The 20,590-nt window shown below is 39.1% G+C and overlaps 1 protein-coding gene across 9 annotated transcripts in view; it reads right to left on the minus strand.

The window, feature by feature from the left end:
• Positions 1-20,590, minus strand: part of kcnip4a (potassium voltage-gated channel interacting protein 4a) — a 138,242-nt gene that overhangs the window by 28,704 nt on the left and 88,948 nt on the right. Inside the window, exon 1 of one of the 9 annotated variants that reach the window (XM_008435802.2) lies at positions 13,279-13,468. The exons of 7 other annotated variants lie outside the window; for them this stretch is intronic. In XM_008435802.2, the coding sequence (XP_008434024.1) occupies positions 13,279-13,387 (109 nt within the window). In that variant the 5' untranslated portion in view covers positions 13,388-13,468. Of the gene's footprint in view, positions 1-1,031; positions 1,581-13,278; positions 13,469-20,590 lie in introns of those variants that run through there. One more of the 9 variants, XM_008435801.2, reaches the window with a different exon arrangement.

Below are 20,590 nucleotides of genomic sequence, written 5' to 3' on the forward strand. Positions count from 1 at the left end.
ATATATAATCATCAATGTCCCATTTTCATGCCACTTAAATACTTGCAGCTTCCAGTCTCAGGAACAAAGTAGTAGATTATATTTTTAAGCACTGTTGGCTTGATTTTTTATCACACTTACTATTAAATCACCTTAAGACCGTCGTTATCAAACAGATCTGTGATGTCACACTCAAAACTATTCACCTCACAGTGAAAAATCATTTCAGCCTCCTTTAAAATCCCATTCCTCGTCTTTCACTCTCTCCCTTTCTATTCCAAAGCCGGTTTTCTTTCTCCAGACGACATGATTGGAAACGCATGCAGACATCAATACCTGAGCCGTCTGCTTGCCAAGCTCCACGATTTCAGGGACTTTCTGAAAGTAATGAGACTTTGGGACACGTGTGTGAGAAACGGATCGCGTCGACGGGGCGAAACAGAAAGCAGGGAGGGAGGCTTCGGGTCATGCATTAGCTCCCTGCAGAAGTCTATATGTTGGGAAAGCAACTCATATCTGCTTAATGAAGCAGATAAAAGGAGTTTCCATGAAACGTCCTTCCTTTTGAAATGGCTCCATGACAACACGTCTCTCGGCTCGGGTCACAGAAGCTTTTTTCCTGCTTCACGTTTTCCTGTTTGCGTACCTGCTTTCAGAATGAACTGCTGTAGCATTTGGTGCATTATTCTAATTAGACGAAGCTAAAACATGTTTATTGATAAGTTCTCTGGAAAGCTGGTTTTGAATAGTTTGCAAAGTGTTTTTTTTTAAAAATGGTTAAAAATTAGGCAATTCTCAAGAGTTTGGATCTACAGGATAACTTCTCACCTCAAACCACATTATAAGCTCAAAGAAAGCAGGATTTTTGACACATTTTCTGATTTAATACTGAAATAAAAGCTTCTTATAAATCTGGTATATTTTTTGAGGAATTAAAAAAAAAACAACAAAGCCTACAACTTAAGGAAACACACAAGAAGAGGCAGTGTTTACATTCGTCTCTATCGTTCTCCTTCAGTCCCTTGTTCTCGCCCTCGTTCTCTGAGTCTTACCCTCTGAGAAGCTGATGAGCCCCAGGATGTGCAGGAGCTTGATGGAGGCGAACACCAGCACCACGATGCCCACCGTCTGCAGCCCCTCTGTCTCCCAGATGGCGCTCAGCATCGCTCCACCCTCCGCCCACTCCAGGCCACCATACCCCGACCCAAACCCGGAGCCCGAGCCAGCCTCTTCCCCTTCCGAGCCGTTGCCAGGACCAGGACCAGCACTCCCACCCGGTCCTGCACTCCAGTTCCCCTGCACCCACTCCAGCGCTGCCCCAGCCTGCGAGCACCGGCCGGGCGAGTCCCAGCACCCTCCCTCTACCCCTCCGCTCCCTAAATCCAGTCTGGGGGTCAGGTTAAGCCGAGCCCACTCCCTTCCGGTTAAGAGCCAGACGAGAAGAATCGTAAACTCATGAAGAAGTCGGTTAAAACTTAGAATAGATGATCTTAGAAGTCCCCGTCTTCCCCCCTCATATGAGAGAAGTGGCCGCTGTGCAAAGGGAGGACAGAGGAAAATCTGGCTCCTCTCTGACAGTTTATGGCTTTCTGCTGCTCCTCCACGCGAACACCCTGCCTCTCTGCGATGTAAAGGGGAGGGAAGATGAGAGGGAGTGGATTTGAGCGAGGGAGCGGTGAAGGGAGGGCAGCGGCAAGAGGCGCTCTGCAAGAACTTCTCTATGGAAGTGCTTAAATTAACTTCAACTGCAGCTCCTGAAATATGAAAGGGAGCCCAGAAAGTGTCACAAGATTATAATACCGCCATTGACTACTGTGCTGTTTAGCAATATTAATAAATCAAGTAAATGGTGCGCTTCTGTGGCTGCAGAAAGGACTGAGGAGGCAGAAAACGGGGAACAAAAAGATGAAAGTGGGCACGGTAATTGCATCCGAACAAACAGACCGTTCTGAAAAGCGGACATGTTAATCAATCATGCACAGCTCGATTCCAACAGTTGAGAACACAACGATTTTGTCAGCTCATTTAAAAAGAAAGCTCAAAGTAAGCGCAAAACAAACACATTTAAAAATGAAATATTTAAAAAAAAAATGTCCGAGTTGAGTCAGAATGTGTCTGCTTAAACGGGTTTCATTAAAACAGCTGATTTAACTTGAAGTCCACCTGCATGAAGCAGACAGAAAAAGAAAACCAGATACAGAAAGTGAATATATGAGAGAAAGCAGCTGATTTATGTGGTTAGTATTTGGAAACAAAGGAGAGAAAATACTACCATCTGCTGGCCTTCTCCAGAGTCTGTTTTCTCCTAATCCACAGTGATTTCTCTACAAGTGCATATTAATAAATGAGAATATTACAGAAAAGGTCATGTAATTTAAGGATTCTGTTAAAAAGGCAAAAAAAGAGTCCAACATGGCAACCCATACACACACAAAGTGACATGTTTCAAGTGTGTCTTCCTGTTAGTTCTGATGTTGATGACTTAATCCTGCACAAAACCCAAAAATGCAGGTTGTCAGCAATTTGAATATTAGACGAGGGCAATAAAAAGGAATATTTAAAACAGAAATGTTATGACCTAACATCAATCAATCAGAAGGAAGACGTCTGACTCAGCAGATAGTCGATGACGGCGTCCATTGACTGTCTGGTCAATGGCCGGTCAATTACTCCTCGTTTACTTCACAAGGAGGAATAGACAAAAGAAGCTCACAGTGTACAAGCATATTAGAGGGAAGTTTAGTGGAAGGAAAAACAATCTTGGTAGGAGCAGTTGAAGAAGCAACAGGGAGAACTTCAGAGTGGATATGACTGTGAAGTCAACCCCACTCACAAGGAACGGACTGCAGAGCTGTGAGAGCCACAGCGTGAGGGCTCCAACTGTGTTAAACCTCTCCAGAACCAGAGACAATATAAGTATCTTAACATAAGCAAACCAGAAACAAAAAAATTACGTGTACCAAAAGAATAATCAAAGTTAACAGCAACTTGAAATTTTTAAAACTTTTCATTCATATCTCAATGTACTGCAATGCACCATTTCTAAAAGTATCAAACATACTTTTGAACTTTTTTCTTTTATGTTTTGTGAGTAAACTAAGTAGCATTTTATGGCTGGAACAACAATATGTCTGCACTCTATTTGATTATTTTGACTGCTCTGCTTTCCTAGCCTTGCTTCAGTCACACATCACTGTTGTAAAATGCAAAATAAAATAAAAAAATAAAAAAAGACTCCCAGCTTAACTGCAATCATCACTGCAGAATATTATGTTGCCTCCCTGAAAGGAATCGTAACTCACCGCTTATTCAATTGCTCTGTGTGATAAATGACGCACGGACGGAAAAGCTAACAAACGCGTCTCTTCTTTACATTCAGCGGCCCAGACCTGGTCTACGCTCCAAACCACATCACACAAAGGAACGTAAGACAGGTGGGATTCTGCTTTTCTTCGATCAAATATTTTTCACTTTAGAATAAAAGAAAATGTAAAGAAATGAACCGGATAGTGCAGAAAACACTTGAACTGTAATATTTTCTGGGAGCAGCCTAACTAACATTGGGGCTTAAAGCTACTTTAAAAGACTTTCTCCCTGCTAGTTGTTGCAGGTAGAAGTAGCAGGACTCCTACACTGGATGGGAAAGCAGTAAGAAAAATTAGATTTAAGTATTTATCCGCTGTGCAAATACATCTGATTATCCAATCCAACAATGAACGATTTTCATGTGTTTAAAATGCTGCGTTAGTTTTACAAAAGACAGCTGCCTTTGTGTTCTTTTGGGTCAGCAGAGGTCTTCACCTCAGAATTTGCATCTACAAATTTGCTTACAACAAATTGTTCATCATTTAGCAAGGTTGTTTTGAAAAGCTTATTAGAATGTCACACAAAAAGGTTAGATTTTATGTTAAATTTAGTTAAGTAATCAGTTATTGTGACATTTAAGTACGACAATTTAAAACTCTTCATGTCAGAATGATTAGACTGATGAAACCTTGAACTTTTCCTGCAATCAAACCACACTGAAGTCCAACATGTTTCCATTTGTTGGGAAAGTCCTTTATCTCAGACACACAGCAGCAGCTTCACTCACAAAAACCAACATAATTTACTATTCTGCTTTTCATGGCAGGTAGAAGCCAATTTGAAGCGATTTCCACATTCTTCTGAACAAATTGCTCCTCTGTGGAGAACAGAGGGTACACATTAAATGCAATAAATATTGGGAACTACTGTTAATCACCGTTTTCTTGCAAACATTGTTTCTTCTGCATGATTTTGAAAATAGCGGATTCTCTCATGTTCTTCAAAGCGAGCTCGAGGAAAACAGCAGAAAATTGAGATGAAATCTAAATTGAGCAGCATTAGCTTTACACCTACCTTTACTTACGGCTATAATAAACTGTGGCGTTTAACTCCCAGTATTATTTTTTTCCACACAGCCACTGAATGTAGATACTAAGTACCACCAGACAACTCAATTTCCATAATTCAACAGGTTTTATCTGTCCTGTAGCTCAGAGCAACACTCAGTGCAAAAAAAATTATTCCAGCAAAAATAAAGTGGCTCTCATTAAAACCCATCATCAATCAAAGCGACACCGGTGTGCCGGACGAGCAGAGATGAGGTCGCCTCGTTGTTTACACATCAGCTTAAGCTCAAAGTTTGATATAATTAGGTGGCACCTGTGGGGGGTTTGCTCAGGCATGCAAAGCAGCAGTAAGAATTCAGTCTGTTTTTTTTTCTTTTTTTTTCCCCCAACGCAAAATAAATGAGGTTGTCATACTTACAGAGGTGGCGCCTACGAGGGGGTTGGCAATTATGTGTTGTGAACCAGAGCAACCCTCGGTGAAGCGGCATGGGCAATCAGGCATGGAGTGCCGTGGGATGACTGATACCACCGAGTTATTTGTGGGGCTCACGCCGACAATTCTCTCTCTGCACATAAAAATTTGTCATTTTCGTCTCTTTACCCTTTTTATGCTAAAACAGTAGATGGGACGAAAACCTGTACATGGGTGACTCGACTGATTTCAGCTCATTCTATTCATCGTGGATCATTTTCAGATTCTAGGAACCACTCTCTGAGGGACCCGAGCTGGTCCTCACACATGGACAAAGCTTGGAAGAAGACTGTTCATCCTGTGGCAAATCAAGAAGCACAACATTTCACAGATGCTGCTGGTCGTCTTCTACACTGCCATTATTCAGTTTGTCCTGTGTTTGTCCAAGCAGGACAGGTCCACTCCAAACTGCGACAAATAATAAGGTGTACAAAGATCCAGGACTGATACAGATCTGGGGTCAGGAAAAGGGAAGCTGAAACCTCTGTAGATCCCGCACATTCTGGACACTAATTATTTAGACTTTTGCCAACAAGTCAGCGCTACAGAGAGCTGTTTGCAAAAACTAGCAGCCAAAGATTGTGTTTCTTCCCCAAGCCTGTCTCTTGGATAAACACTTCACAGCCTTAGTCATCAGCTGCTCTGCTGTGAAACAAAAATAATCAGATTGTACAATCCTAACCTGCATTGGTCTGTTTTTTTTGTATTTTATTTCCTCTTAAGTTTATATATTTAGACTTAAAATCTACGTGCTGCAAATGTGTGAAAGTGTAGTCAAATGTTTTGGCTTTTGGCCAATAACCACAATAACTTTGTTTCTTATTCTGATTTATTAAATGTCATCCAAGACTTTGCTACAAAGCTAAAAGAGTTGACTTTGCTTTAAGCCATCACTTGCTCCTTATACATTACCCAATCAGTTTTGTGCGTTACTTATGTTACGCAAGTTTATTCAGCTGAGCTGCCTCTTGCATGGTATATTGTGGCCCTCTTTTAAAACTCAAACTGTAACAGATGTCTCATAATTCAAGCTTGGGTGGGTAGCAAACAAATGGGCTCTACTGTTTTCATCATCATTTTATCCTGAATCGGAGATGACTGCAGATCTTCAGAGCAATAGGGTAAAGTTCGAATGCCATTTCCGTCATAGGAGAAGAAGTGGTGGTAAAACAGCATAAATACCTGTGTTCATTTGGATCAGTCTGCACTGGAGTTGCAAAAGTGAAGCCGTCTATGTTAAAGTAAGAAGCAGACTGTCAGTGTCTCCAGCAAAATACTGCAGATCTTGTGGAGAGTGTAGTTTCCCGTGCCATCAGCAGCATCAGAGCCAGACACTTAAAAAGGCTAAGCAAGCTAATAAAGAAGGCTGGTTAGTGGGAAACATTGAGAGCTTCTTGTGAAAAGGAAGATTCTTCATAAAATAAGAAATTACAGACAACATCCTCTTCATGAGACTACTATACAAACACCAGATTGTTCTCTAAGCCTTCGCTGTAGATCTGACTGCTACAGGAGGATCCTAGTACCACCCCTTTAAATCCATTTATTAAATTAAAATCATTTATATTATGGATACAACTGTTGTCACCATATGTGCGCTTAAGCAGCAGTACCTCTCTGTTTAGTTACATAATTTTGTACAATTTAAACACCAAGACAACATAAGACCAGGGTAATTTTATTCAAGATTATCACACAGGCCATAGCGTACTTTAGATCACTCAACATGGTCAGCATTTTTGACCAGTCAGCAGCTCAAACTCATATTACTTTGTTCTCTCAGGGATTTTAACCTCATGTTTGTGAATATTTTCTTTATGCTGTTGTTGGATTGTTTGGGCTAAGCATACTCTCCTCTAATCTCAACCAATAAGTCAGTAGGAAAATTAACCACTGAAAGAACATGTTAAAAAAACAACAACTTTGAATATCAGCCACAAGTACAGGTTAATACAAAAGTTTCAGAAGCTAAATATATTTGTGCTGAAGTAAAATGACAACGTCTGTCCTGCATCAGTTCTACCCAGGTTGTTTGTCATAGTGTTGCAGGGAAAAGTCAATGCCTTGATGGACAGTAGCACAAAGCTTTGGGGCAATGTGCTTTAGCAGATAACATTGACCTGCTCGTCTCCCTGTTTTGCCCACATTAACCCCATCGGTAAAGGCAACACGTTGTCGCACAGAGCAGGACATCTGGTTACTCTGGAGACCGCTTGTTATGTCATTTAGAGTGGAGCATCCTTAAGAAGCAAAGTGCCAGTGACTATTAACCTCTAGGTGCAAAAGGCAGTGTGAAACAAGCATTAGATGGGGACAGTAAATGTAGTAGTGCAAAGGTGAAATGAAATTGCAGAGACAAAACAGGAAGGCCGGAGCCACCGTCCGCACATTAAATATGTAGAGCACAGTTCACCGGCAAGACAGAGAGGAAATCAATACAAGTGGAGTATTTGCCATGAGGTTATGTAATTGCAGATGTGAAAGTGTTTAATATCTGCTTCTGTTTTATCAGCACCACTACAACAGCAGATGCATCTCCGTTGAAGGAGTCCCATTGATCTGTTTAAAACACAAATACTGTAAAAGTTTCACAGAGGTAAAAAGTCAACAGACGGAGGCAACAGAGCTGAAAATATGCATAAAACATTTTTCTTCCTGTGGTATTTGCAAGTCATTTCATGTAAACGGGGTTTTGTGGAAAGTTCTTGTTTTTAGTGTAGTAATGTGCTCTTGGCAAGCTGAGATTTTGAGAAATAATGAGTAGCCACCTTACGCCTGGTATCAGAGCAGCGCAGGAATACTTTCAAATGTTCCCTTTTTTCCGAGATCTTCTAACAATGCCTTTTTTTACTGAAGGAAGTGCGGCTCAAAATGGCACTGAAGTGAATGAAAGATGTAACCTGAATTTATTTTGATGTCCAATTGAGACAAAGTGTGGAAGCTGAAGCTTAATGCATTCTAATTTTCCCTCAGACCTTTTTTAGAAGAGGTTCACCTGTTGCCCTTGAAGTAATGGGTGTTTTGTAACCTTTATATGCTTAATCACAGTATAAAATAATCATCAGCCTTACAGTGATTAAAAGTAGTTTCGAAAGGCAAATTACGCTTTTCAGATTTTTCTGATGACAAAGATAAAAATGAAAACTAGTTTTTTTCCCCCAAAATTTGATCACAATAAAACGGCTTACACAAAGAGGAGAAACTAAGCATCTGTAAACAGGTTTCAAATACTGTTAAAAGCATAAATCACTGATAATAATTGACTAATGTCAGCTCCTATATATTATTTAACATTTTTATTTCTGATTTGATTAATGAAAATAACCTTGTTCACATCAGAGTAATTAATTAGTTCAGAAAGTTTAGATGATTTTAACCTGAATAGTTCAATATAATTCTTGCTAATAATGGACCGGTACAACACCCTGTGCTTTTAATGGAACCAGTATGTATAAATAATGGGGTTTTTTTTTTACAAAAAAAAAGGCAAAGTGACCATAAAACATTTTACCAAGCACTTCACCACTGCAACCAAGCTTCACAACATTATAATGAATGGCAAAAACATCTAATTAAAACCTCATCAGGTTTTGAGATGCTTTTCTCTTATAAATGTAGTCAAGTACCCTGTGTTAAATAAATGCCTATGTAATCAAAATCAGATTCATTTCTGCAGAGAGCTATATGTTCACACATCCTTCCAAGTGACGTAAAATAGTGCTGTATAAGATTTTTCTAAATAAATTAACCAAAAATAAAAATGCCATTTTGAGGTACAAAAATTCAAAAAGGTTTCTGAAACCATTTCTGCAGAGAAACAAAAATATATCTCCGGCTCAGTGGACTCCTGAGGTAATTTTAAAACAATTTTAATAATCTATGTTTGGGAATAATGGCTCGCCTTATTCTGATTTAATTGTGTGGAGACATTAATTTCTGGAAGAGCATTAAATGAGATAATATTATTTATTTGTTTGGTCCATGAATCTAATAAGGGACTGAGTAAGATAACACTAACAAAGCAAAGAAGATATTAATGAGAAACAGTTTTAGAGACCATTAAAAAGTAGGAAAATCAGTAAGTACAATATTGAAGATTCTAATATCACCCCAAAAAGCATTTAATTATCTGAAGCCTTGCGGAGGAAAAACCCCCAGCAATTTAATGAGCCAACAAGTCTCTGAAATTCAAGGCAAATGTAAATGAAGCCTCTTAAGCAGGACATGCGGCGTTTCAGCTCCAGTAAGAGTGAAGAATCACACCAAGGCTTGGAATAATACATAGCGCCGTGGTTTTGTTGTACAGGTTTTGAGTTATATTGGGAAGTGCCAAAGTTATGTGAGAATTCTGCACAAACACAGGAACAGAGAGGACATGAAGCTACAACAGTACACATAATACACTAGTAATTTCACTGAGCCCATTCTGAGTTAACATAGATTAGCGTCCGACGGTCTAAATCCACTAAGGCCATGGTTTGTTGCATTTTATTCCAGTTAGATTGTAATCAGTCAGGTATACTTTAAAAAGAAGGGCAACTATTCAATTCAGTTAGATTTAGATTGTTTATACAGCACTATTTATTAAATGTCTAAACAAACCTGCTGAGTCTGAAAGACAAATTTATTTCTTCAGACCTGGTCCTGGTGAAAACGACCTCTCTCAGAGATCACATCCAAAATTATAGATTTTCGTTCTGCAAGCTCATGAAATATAACAAATTTTGTACACGTGAAACTTTGTTGACAGAGTTCCCAAAATAGCTGCTGGTGAAAGACGGATTCGGACATGGATAATGGACAAGAAACGAATTAGACACCCTGAGAGAGGCTGAGTCCAAACAGTCATGAAAAAAACTAAATGAAAAGCAGCCCTAGAGTTAAATTAATATAATAAAGGAGAATGTCTTAGCCTCATGTTCTTGATAAGAGAGGCCAATATTAAACTCGTAATTGAGGTAGTTGTTTCTTCAGAGCTGAAAGGAAGCGTACGGTAATCCTCTGGTTTAAGAGGGTCACCTAGTGCAAATAAACTGTACGGTTAGAAGTCCAGCCTTGGACGTTCGGTAAGCAAAAGGAATCCTGCTGGAAAAGACAAAATTACACCTTCATTCATTCAGTTCCTTAAGACTCTCAGGTTATGTGGTTCCCTTATTGCTAAGATTAATGATGTGTTAAGAGTTAATGCTGGTGAAAACATCGCTAACAATGTTAAAATCCGGCAGAGAGAAATACAACGAAACGCTGGCGCTTTAATGTCTACTTAAGACCCCCGCCAAGTACCGCACAAATTGTCCTGGAGTTCACTTCGTTTTATTACTCTTTCATTGAATAACATTTTCCAGATAGCAAAATGAAAGCAATAAGGAACCCTCTTCCCAGGTTATGAATAGCAATAATAGGACAAATATTAAAAAGAGACAGATTAGTCACATAATATTTAATAAAAGAGCACCACCGTGATTCATTTTGTCATGTTGATTAACTTGCTCTATTCAAACAGCCTCCCTGTTATCGGCTCTTTTCTACATTCCTAACATTACGGGGCTTATGAGGTGTAAACAGTAATCATCCCTTTATGCATGCAAGAGTAAACCTGCTCTAAATTAGCTCTAACCTTTCGCACGACGTGGCATTACGAATGCGGGAAATCATCTTTGTAGAAGATGTGACCGGGTAGACTAGATGCAACACACTCCACATTAATCCGGAGCCGTACACACTGCAAGCATTTTCTAGTAACACATACACGGATGAGCAGTGAGAAGAAAATCCAACTGGTCCCTGGGACTCCAATCAAAAACGTTGTATTAACACTTTTGCACCAGTAGGCGGCAACTAATCAAGTTGAATACGATAAAAGCTCAAGAGAAGATCATGCTTGATGCAATTCGAGGCTGAAGGATTTGTGTTTTCTTTGACACAGTTTATTCTTTTCTCTCACTTGCTGAGGCAACTTCTTCAGCGCACATTTAAAGTTTCATTCTGGGCAAAGTGAGACGCCCCACTATTGTTGGGATTTGCCGCTCAGAAAGTTTGATCTTTCCTATTATTATATGGACATCCAGTCGACAACTCTCACGCCACAATTACGTTTTGTTTGATTTTTCATTAACAGAAAAAATACAAATCTGTCACTTCTCTTGAAGTGACAGATAAATAGAAGAGAAAGCAGGAGAGGCCCCAGATTGTTTCAGTTACCTAAATGACACCATTATGGCAGCATGTGCAATTCATCACATAAAGCTCGGCTATTTTAAGACTACATATACATGTTAGTGTGGCCTTGACTCATTATCGTTAAAGCCACTTATTCAAACGTGCCGGCTGATAAAAGCCACACCTTCAGCAGGATAATTTGCCGTCCTTGTCAGCTGTCACATCCCCATGCACTGGTGGCACGCCACTGTCACTCACCGTCTCACAACTAAAGAGGAGCACAGAGAATGAAAAGAGCCATTTGCGTCAGGCTGTGTTCCAAGTCTATTTTTATCTAAAAGCCACCAAGTGGAAAGAATACCACAGAGTAATAATCAACCTTTACAAGTTTCGGTGCAACATCTTGGCTGATTGGGCTTGTGTTGTGAAGGTCTGTTGTTTATATTGTGCATCGAGCCATCGTTTTGGCAGAAGTGAGAAAAATGTCAATCCTACATACTTTAGGTTAAAAAGTGAATTATGCACAATAACAAAAATAATTTAAAAAAAAAAAATTTCAATTTGAGAAAGATTACCTTTCTGCCATTTGGTCTTTCCATTAGCTGCTTTACATTTGTAAAAAAAAAAAAAAAGTAATAACCCTCCTTGACAAATCGTGAATGAGCTTGGATTGCCTTTTTTTTCTTCAATTTTAATAGCAAACAAAAAAAAAGATTAGTAGAAAACAATAATTAAGCATCAAACATATTACTGACATCAGAAAATCTCTAATTGCTTTCCAAAAACCAGCACCAGATCTAGTTTCTGAGGGGAGACGTTTGCTTGTTGCCTGTGAAAGCTCAGCCATACGGCAAGCAGCTTGGCAGCCTGCACAGAAAACAGATCTTATAAATAACAGGTGGTCTTCAGAGCCTGAGAGACCCAACTCCTCAATATTAGATTCACACTCTGGTGATAAAAATTCAGTGTGGCACCTTGACAAATCTCCAGTGGGCATTGCTGCAGCTATTGTTTCCCATTAAGCTACACAGAAACTACTCCAAAAAAACCCTTCCATGGAAAAAAAAAGGCACCTTTCACTGTGACTGCAATTTACTTAACTTATCTCTCTCTACAACCTTAGCATTGATTTACTGCAACTCCGGACCAACTTTTCTTCTTTATAGTGAAAAAGAGAGAACTTTCCCTGAGTGGACAGCATCTTACTCAGTTTGAGATGAGATTTATCCTTCTCATCAATAAACGAGAAAAATTATACCTCTAAAGGCGAGTCAGCAGCCAGACCATTTGGGGGCAACCATCAGGTGTTTGTCAACGAGGTCTCCCGGGTGAGAAAATGTCTCGTTTTGCAGTGGTTTTTACTTTTTTACGTTTCCTTTTGCATCAGGACAAAACAAGTCACATTAACTTCTTTCCCGGCCATCGTATGTGTAGCATTAGCCTGTATTAACTGTATGGACTTATTGTTTAAGTAGCGTAGAACGTAGCTTCAACAGTTTGATAAATTCTCACAAGGGCTTATTTGCAGAAAAGTAGGATTTTTCCCACCATTTCCAGTCACTTCTGCTGTGTTCTAGCTTTTTTTTTTTTAATGTTGAGCAAACAGGAGAAATGTCATTTTCCCAGATTGTTCCAGTTTTTAAGCTTCCAGCTGCTCCAGCATGACATTTGGTCCTCAGCTGTCTCACTCTCATTTGGATAAACAGGTTTTCCAGCTCACAGATGATGCGAGCTTTCACAAACAATCCACGTTTATCCTAATTCGATAAGCAACCATCGAATTGAGCACAGGATCACACAACGGTTGCCGAATATGAAACGTGATCCCGAAATAACACCAGAAGCAGGAGTGAAATCGTTAAAAGCAGGATGGTAAATCCTAATAGTTGGTCAAATGTGCAATGCATGAGTCATCTTTTACTATTGAGGTAATAAGCAGCCGTCAGGTGAGTCAGGGAGACAGAAGGTGGGAAATTAAAATAGCTTATAGGACATGTGTGGTGGCTGAATGAGCCGATGATAGGAAACTAGCCTTCCTTTTAACATTCTTCCAAATATACCACTTGTATAACTCAGAGCTTGTAGAATAATTCTATCATGAAATTTATAAAAGGAGAGCAACTTCCTGTGAGCAACATGTGGCATCTCTGAAAGACCTCAAAGCACACCAAGCTATCAAATTCCTTCAAATAGGGCAAATGCAAATGCAAAAAAAAAAAAAAAAAAACTGGTCATGAACAAGTTCGCCAAAAGGAGAAATAAAAAGTAAAACCAACAGTTTGTCATTTTTCTTACCGTCGTAGCCAGCTTCCAACAGCCCAAACTGCTCCAGCACCTTCACAAACACAACCACAACTACCAGCACGGTGATCATTTCCAGTCCCTCCAAGTTCATAGTCAACATGTCGCTCAGGTCACAGCCTGCCCATGGCCGGTGACGCTTAAAAACCCAGTGCACAGCACTGTTAGCGGGCCATTTAGCTCCACTTTAAGAGCCCTGCATCTGTGGCTCTGATTAGAGACCGGCACAAGTCAGAGAGGGAGCGAGGGGGAGAAAAGTGAGTGGAAGGGAGAGGGAGTGAAAAAAGAGGGAGGAGGGGGGGAGGCAAAGATAAAATACACGCGGAGCTGTGAAGGGAGAGTGGGAGAAGGAGAATGAATGAAAGTAATCGCATTGAGAAAGATAAATAATAGACCGAAGGGCGGAAGAGAAGATGCATCCTAATGACAGATGATTGTCCACTAATGCTCCCTTTCAGCGCAAGTCACCAGTGACAGATGCTAGCAGCAAGATCTAAGTCACAAGAGATTGAGAAAAGCATTGATGTTTACCTAAAAACAAGATGGGTTTGTTTTTATCTTTTTATCCAGGGGGAGTTTGTTCCAACATTTGCAGCAACCTAAACTATGCTTTCATGTTGATTAGCTGCTGGCGTTTCAGGCGGTTTTCAACAAAACTCGCTCAAAGTCCACAATTTCTCTGACTACAAGATGTGGAGGCTGCCTTTGGTTTAATATGGTTTATTTATTTTAATTTACGCCATTGTGTTATTTTAGTTTTGCTGTAATTAATCTAAAAGTTTTTTGGCGTCAATTTGCCTCCACTCAACTCCACTGATTGAAGTTTGCCAATTTTCCCAGGACAGGGAATCCATCAGCAGGTTAGAGGAAAAATCTGTAACTTTCCGATAAAAGACCTCAAACTAAAATTTCAAAGCTTGTTTTGTTCTTTTGGGGAACGGGGCCACACAGCGACGGGGAGGACCTGGAGGAAAAATGCCCAAGCTGGGAATCAGATACAAGGTCTGAGAGTTTTACAACATTTAAAGTGTCCCTTGCTGGTTCTCTTTAACCAATTTCTCAATTCAACACATTTGGTCAATGATGAGACCTGGGTGTGGCTGACCAAACTTTACAAAAATGTGGTTAATTATTGCCAATTCATACTTTCACAGGGATGGAGGTTACTTTTCCCCACATACGGCCATATTGATTCAGAAACTAAGCTCTCTTACATTCACTCATGTTGTCTCCGTCTCATATTCAATTTTTTTTTTTTTTTACATTCTGAAAAAAATTAAGCACGACAGAAAAAATAAAGATAATAAAAAAAGTGTATTGGAGGCAAACAATACATTTCCCCTGTATTTGATCAATTCTACAATAAATCCCATCAGTTCACCTCAAGTCATTTCTATCTTTAATCAATAAAGCCCTTTAACTCAGCACCAAATTATAAGCTGCGAACTGGATACCCAGGGTGTACGGCAACATTCCCTTATAGCACGTACAGAACAATGGATTTGATTGGAAAGCTCCTTAACAAAACAAAAAAAAACCAAAAACGGTTTGCTAAACAACTTGCTGTGCCGCCCAGGCCATGCCGTTATAGTCCTCTGCCTTTCTCTGAGCTCAACAAGCCTGTTGCTTTAGAGCGTGCAACACAATAATCCCTCATTACGATGCTTCAGCTTTGACTTGAAGCCTGATCGTGTGCTTTCCTTTGTTTTGTTTTTTTAAGTGGTGTCTGATTGGCTGGCACACTCTGATTAACAAATCTTTCTGAGCAAGGTCACAATCGATTCCTTTATTGAATGTGTATAATTTATGATGAACTACATGTCGTCAAGCAAGTCGGGTCTAATACGATTCGTTTTAGTTTTGTTCTGAAAATATCAGTGGTGAGCACCGCTAACTAAAAGTATGACTCAAATTCGATACAAGTCGATAACTATTATTGATTTTTGTTTGTTTCAAGTATCCAAAATACTCCCAAACTGGTGACGTCACATTTACTTTTTGATCAACAATTTCCACTTGTCATTTTTTTCAGATCACTTCCTTCAGATCTATTTTTTTTATTATTATTTTTTAAGGAGTTACCTCCGATCTCCTCAGGCACACTGTGTGTGTTCTTTGGACCGTTCACTCTCTGCGGTCGGCTGGATTTGTTTGTGACAAAATCCATCATTTCCCACAATCCAAATGGGTATTAGCAAGTTTTTGCATCTAGACCCGTTTCTGCTGTTTCTTCTGAATTTATTCTAAGAATAAATTAAGATAGACTATCTAGTCATTGAAATATTATTTTTCATTTGTTTATTAGAACCTTTGAATTCTTTTTTTCATTTCTCTTTTGCTATTTTTCAAAACTTTGATGGCAGTGAGTCTATGAAGAGGCTCCTGAATGACTGGTTTTAAAGGTCAGCCGGAGATGTACGCAACTAGTTTTTTCCAGATAGGCTTTACCCTTTTTTAAGCAATCTATACTCATATTATTCAATATCATGGACACCAAACATTTCTGGAATGAATATTGCTCAACATTAGTGGTTTTGGCATGGATCTACAGCGAATCTCTGGATGTTTTAGATTATTTTTTTGTGTGCGTACGTCTCTACAGTCGTTGGCCTTGAACCACAGGCAATGGATGGATAAACGGATACATTAGACACTAAAAGAAAAACCAACTTGTAGATGTGTCTCTGCTTCAACACACCTGACTCAAATAATTATGTCATTACTTTTACTTTGGAGAACTTGACTAAGGATGTGATTCAGCCATTTGCTTTGGGTGTATTGGACCAGAGATGCATCTAAAAGCTGTAGTACACCAGACCTCAAGGCCTGGATTTGAAGATCCCTGAACCAGACAATGGGGTGCGTTTTCGTTATGCACCCCTAAAAAAAAAATCTTCTGATCAATTCCAAACATTTTTGGATCTTGGTATACTGTCGGTATCCACAGAAAGATCATCTTTTCAAGAGACTTGAAGCGTGTTTTGAATACGCTCAGCACATAAGACCCTCCCAGAAAAGAAGCCTAAACGATGTGGTCAAAAGAAATCCTTCGCGTTTCCTCTGTCTCTTTGTGAAAGCCGAGTTTGTGATCAATATAGCAGACGTTGAGCGTGTGCGCTCTGCAAATGAACTTTACAGAGCGTCTGTGTGGGAAGCTTCTCAGAAGCAAAGATTAGAAAGGTGAAAGAAAAATGTTGTAGAAGTCTGCTGAGAGGAGGTGCAGCAAGACAGGGAGCACATCCAAGTTAATAGAATTTCTGTCACTTTTTTATAACCTAAGAGACCTAAGATTTTACAGTTTTCTTTTTTACATTTCTTTTCAACTCTAATAAGAGAGCATTAGCTAATCTCAGAGAATCTTACTCCAAGTTCTAACATCTGTTCTCTAATCACCTCAGAACTTGGCGCAGGGTATAATCAAGGCCTTGGGCTAATGGTAATGAAAATAATCAAGGTTTTGCATGTCATCATCGCACACAGTATGCTACATCAATCAGTGTATGATTGGTGATGAAGCTAATTGCCGCTGCATAGCATTGTGGTGAGCTGGTTGAAGCGGGGGAGCTCGGTTGCTCTGTGGTGTAGGTGGCGACGTCAGTGGCACCTGCAAACTGATTAGATGGTAACATGAGAAAGGTTTCAGACTAAATATGAGGAGGAGGTGACTCAGACTAGCAAGGAAAGTGAACTGGGATAATGAAGCGCAGACTTGGCCAAGGGATTTACTTATAGAAAGTTAAAAGTGAACATTTGGAATGAGACAAAAAGTATGTTCACCGTTTTTAACTGCAAGTATTTTGCATTTGATGGCGAGAACAAATAATCTCACTACTCTTACTTACGTGTGATTCAGTTTATTAATCACAAGTGTTAAATTGCTGAGAACAGGAAACTGTAGCTCCATGTACAGAAACGGAGAGTCTTCAGTCAGAGGATCTACATTATGCTGCTGCAGGATATCCTTCCTGAACCTCAAACATCAGCATCTACAACAACTCTTTGAAGAAACTTCAATATGAATTAAAGGGACTGAAATGCTCCACCCAACTAGAGTATTGTTAGTGACTACATCCATCCTCATGGCCAGGTTCCCCTTTTCTCTTAACACTCCATTTGGAGCACACTGTTTAGGAACTCAATGGCCAGATTCAAACTAGTGTTGTTCTTTGGATAACTTATCAGATTTTTAGTGAAAGAGTAAAGCTGCTCTGATTGCCCTCTTCTTTGTCCTCAACAAGGAATATACTGAAACTTTATTTTTTTTTAAAAATGGCATGCAGCCAGGTAAATCCCTCTGTTAAAAAGAAAGTGTTTTCAATAAATTCAGTTACAATCGATTGACCTTCTGGAGACAAAGCACAGGTCGGCGACCTGACACTAAAACAAATGAATGTCTTATTTGTTTGGAGGAACTGTCAACGTATGCCGCCGTGGCCCAGTACTCTACAAAATAAAACGGCTAATTCCAAACTAATGTGATTTGAATCGTGCTAAATTCAGGCACAAGTCGGTCTGAAGACAAAACATCTTCCTGGAAAGAAAACACAACCTTATATCTGCTCCTCACAGGTAATCAAATTGAAGAAAAGAGGGGAAAAATATGTGTTTTAACTCTACAGGGAAAACCGCTGACTCTTCAGTATTCTGCTGGGATCAATAAGATCTAAATAAGGTAAATTAACATTCTTCCTAAATGTGCTCCAATGCTTCATTGAAATTGATTCGTTTGTGCTAGGTGAGATTTAAACAGCTCTAAGTTGCACTAATCAAACATCCCACAATACAAGTAGCTCTTATCCATCAGCATTTTGAACGTCCATTCCTGATGTTCAGTCTAAATCCGAACCTCTAAATCTCAGCCTCTCCAGGAGAATCAGCAGTTGCATTTTATTTGAGTTTGCTGCCATCAAGTGGAAATGACCAGAGCCTACAATTTAAAAACCTGTTCCCATGAGCATGTGAAGAAACATTTCACACACTCTGATGTTAAAAAATAGTTTTCCCCATGATTGTGCATCCTACTGACCCAGACTGAGAGAGAAAGTTTACAGGCTCGGAACACATTAGCAGGTGTTTGGAGTTTATTAGCTGATTGAGGCGTGACACCATGAGTTTCTATTAATGAGCTTTTTCACAGTTTTAAAATTTTCTGGGAGAGAAAATTATCAGGGAGCCATAATCAGCAACATTTCAAGAAACAAAGGGTTTGGACTATGCTACTAAAACTGATAAGTTTCCCTTTCTAAGATGACTAGCAAGAAATATTGCAATTTTACACAGTATTTTATTTTTGGAGATGTACTAGTACTTTATTGCCAGAAGAGGTCTACAAAGTACACAATAAAGCATTTTACAGAGTATGATGTCAAAACTTCACATCGTTTTCTGGGTCCAATTTCCACAGTTCTGTCAGTTTTTGTGGCATTTAAAGTAAGTAATTTTAGGGATAAAAAAAAAAGTTCATACTTTATTGCAGACATTTCTGCAATAAGGCTTTCAATACTAAACTAAAAAAAAACCCAACAACCTACTAGACATTTTTATCATAAGCATGAACAGACGGGCGCATTTTTTTTTTTTATCAAATTGAAAGTAAAGAGTTCTATTGTCTCTGTACTTGCATAATAAAGTCATAACGTCGGAGAAATTATTCCAGCGAATGTCCTTTAGGTGTTAAAATTATTTCTTTTTTTCAAACTGCATCAGCAAAAAGATAATCAAATTTTTCACACCAAGCCCTGATATGTTGGTGCTGAAGAAGTTGGATCACAGCTGCTGTCATTAAAACAGGATCAACTGTGTTACTGCATGTAACAGTGAGAGTAAAATTATCTAATTTCACAAGCCGTCTTCCTTCCATTTGTTTTTTTTTTTGTTGTTGTTGTTGTTTTTGGTTTAAAGTTACTCAAAAACTTTTAAAACCAACCAAAATACAAATGTAGCACAGGCCAACAAATCTGTTTTGCAGGAGTGATTACTTAACTATATACATTCTGCTTCTATAACTTATTTTCTCAGCGCATTGCTGATAACCCTTAGCTGTCCGACACCAGCTGACTTAGAAAACTGCACTAAAACCCAAACTCTATATTGGCTACTTTATAATGTAAAAGATTATCATTATTTTCAACAGTGACAGTCTCAATGCTACCAGAATATTCCACCATATTGCCCTTCTTCCCATGAAAATTGCTTTAACTGAGATGCCAAAGGAGGGGTGGGAGAGTTGTCTCTAGCTCAGAGTAGCGTTGACATCCACCCCCAGTCAACTATGCTGTGTGCTGTCAATTAGCTGGCTAAAGGGAATACTGTCACACTTTTCCCTTCATTAAAAAGTCAGACAAAGTGGATAGTTTGGAAATATATTTGCCCGTGACACAGGAGAATTGGTGTGTTTGGTGTGTGTGGCAGCTTCTCTGGCTGAATATGTGTCAGCTTGTAAGATTTGCAATAAAATATTCCAGTAAATTCATATTTACAGGAAAAATATGTTCATGTCAAACAAAAAAAAAAGTAAATGACTTATTAATTTGACTTTTATGCCAGTGTATTACAGTTTAAACAAAGAGCACCGTCGATTTCTATTGATTTGTGAATCACTAGCAACACAAACAAAGAGTATGGAAAAAATATGAACATGTATGTTCATATTTAGTTAATATTGTTGCTATAAGCAAGCATTTGTTTATGGTGTATTTCTGAAATCTATTTTTTTTTCTCTGAAAAAAAATGGTAAGGCAGCAGAAGTTCAAAGAAAAACTTTAAAAGAGCTTCAGAAACCGTGAAGATCTATTGATCGCATCCCCTTTAAGAGTCAGACTCCTTGAGGTTAAATCCTGAAAAAAATGAGGCAGAGCTCAAGTCTTTGTAGTTGCATGTTTTTCTACTGTAGTAAAGCATTCAGGCATTTTAATCTCCATCTAAATACTTAATGGTTTATGAAAAGCATCACTGTGGGTAGAGCGTGTCTCCAACACACTCAGTGCTGTCTGTTTGCAGAAAGTCAATTCAAACACTTAATTTCCTGAGCATCCATCTGTAGCTGCCGAAGGGACACGCTGAATCTAAATGAAGCTAAACCTACAACTAGCACACGGAGCAACGGCAGCATCTTCAAATGAACCCATTCGGACCTGGCATGTTTTTACTAAATGCTGTTCTTTTTTTTAATGGACTGCATCCTGAGGTGCAGTGGATGGTTTTCATGATGACTCGCTTTTCTATCTACCAATATGCAATGAATTCAGTCTGAAGGAAGGCAAGACCACTTTCACAGAGCTCATCTATGCTGGTTCCTCATCCCGTC

This window comes from Poecilia reticulata, linkage group LG18 (genome assembly GCF_000633615.1).
Source record: "Poecilia reticulata strain Guanapo linkage group LG18, Guppy_female_1.0+MT, whole genome shotgun sequence".
Taxonomy (NCBI): Eukaryota; Metazoa; Chordata; class Actinopteri; order Cyprinodontiformes; family Poeciliidae; genus Poecilia; species Poecilia reticulata.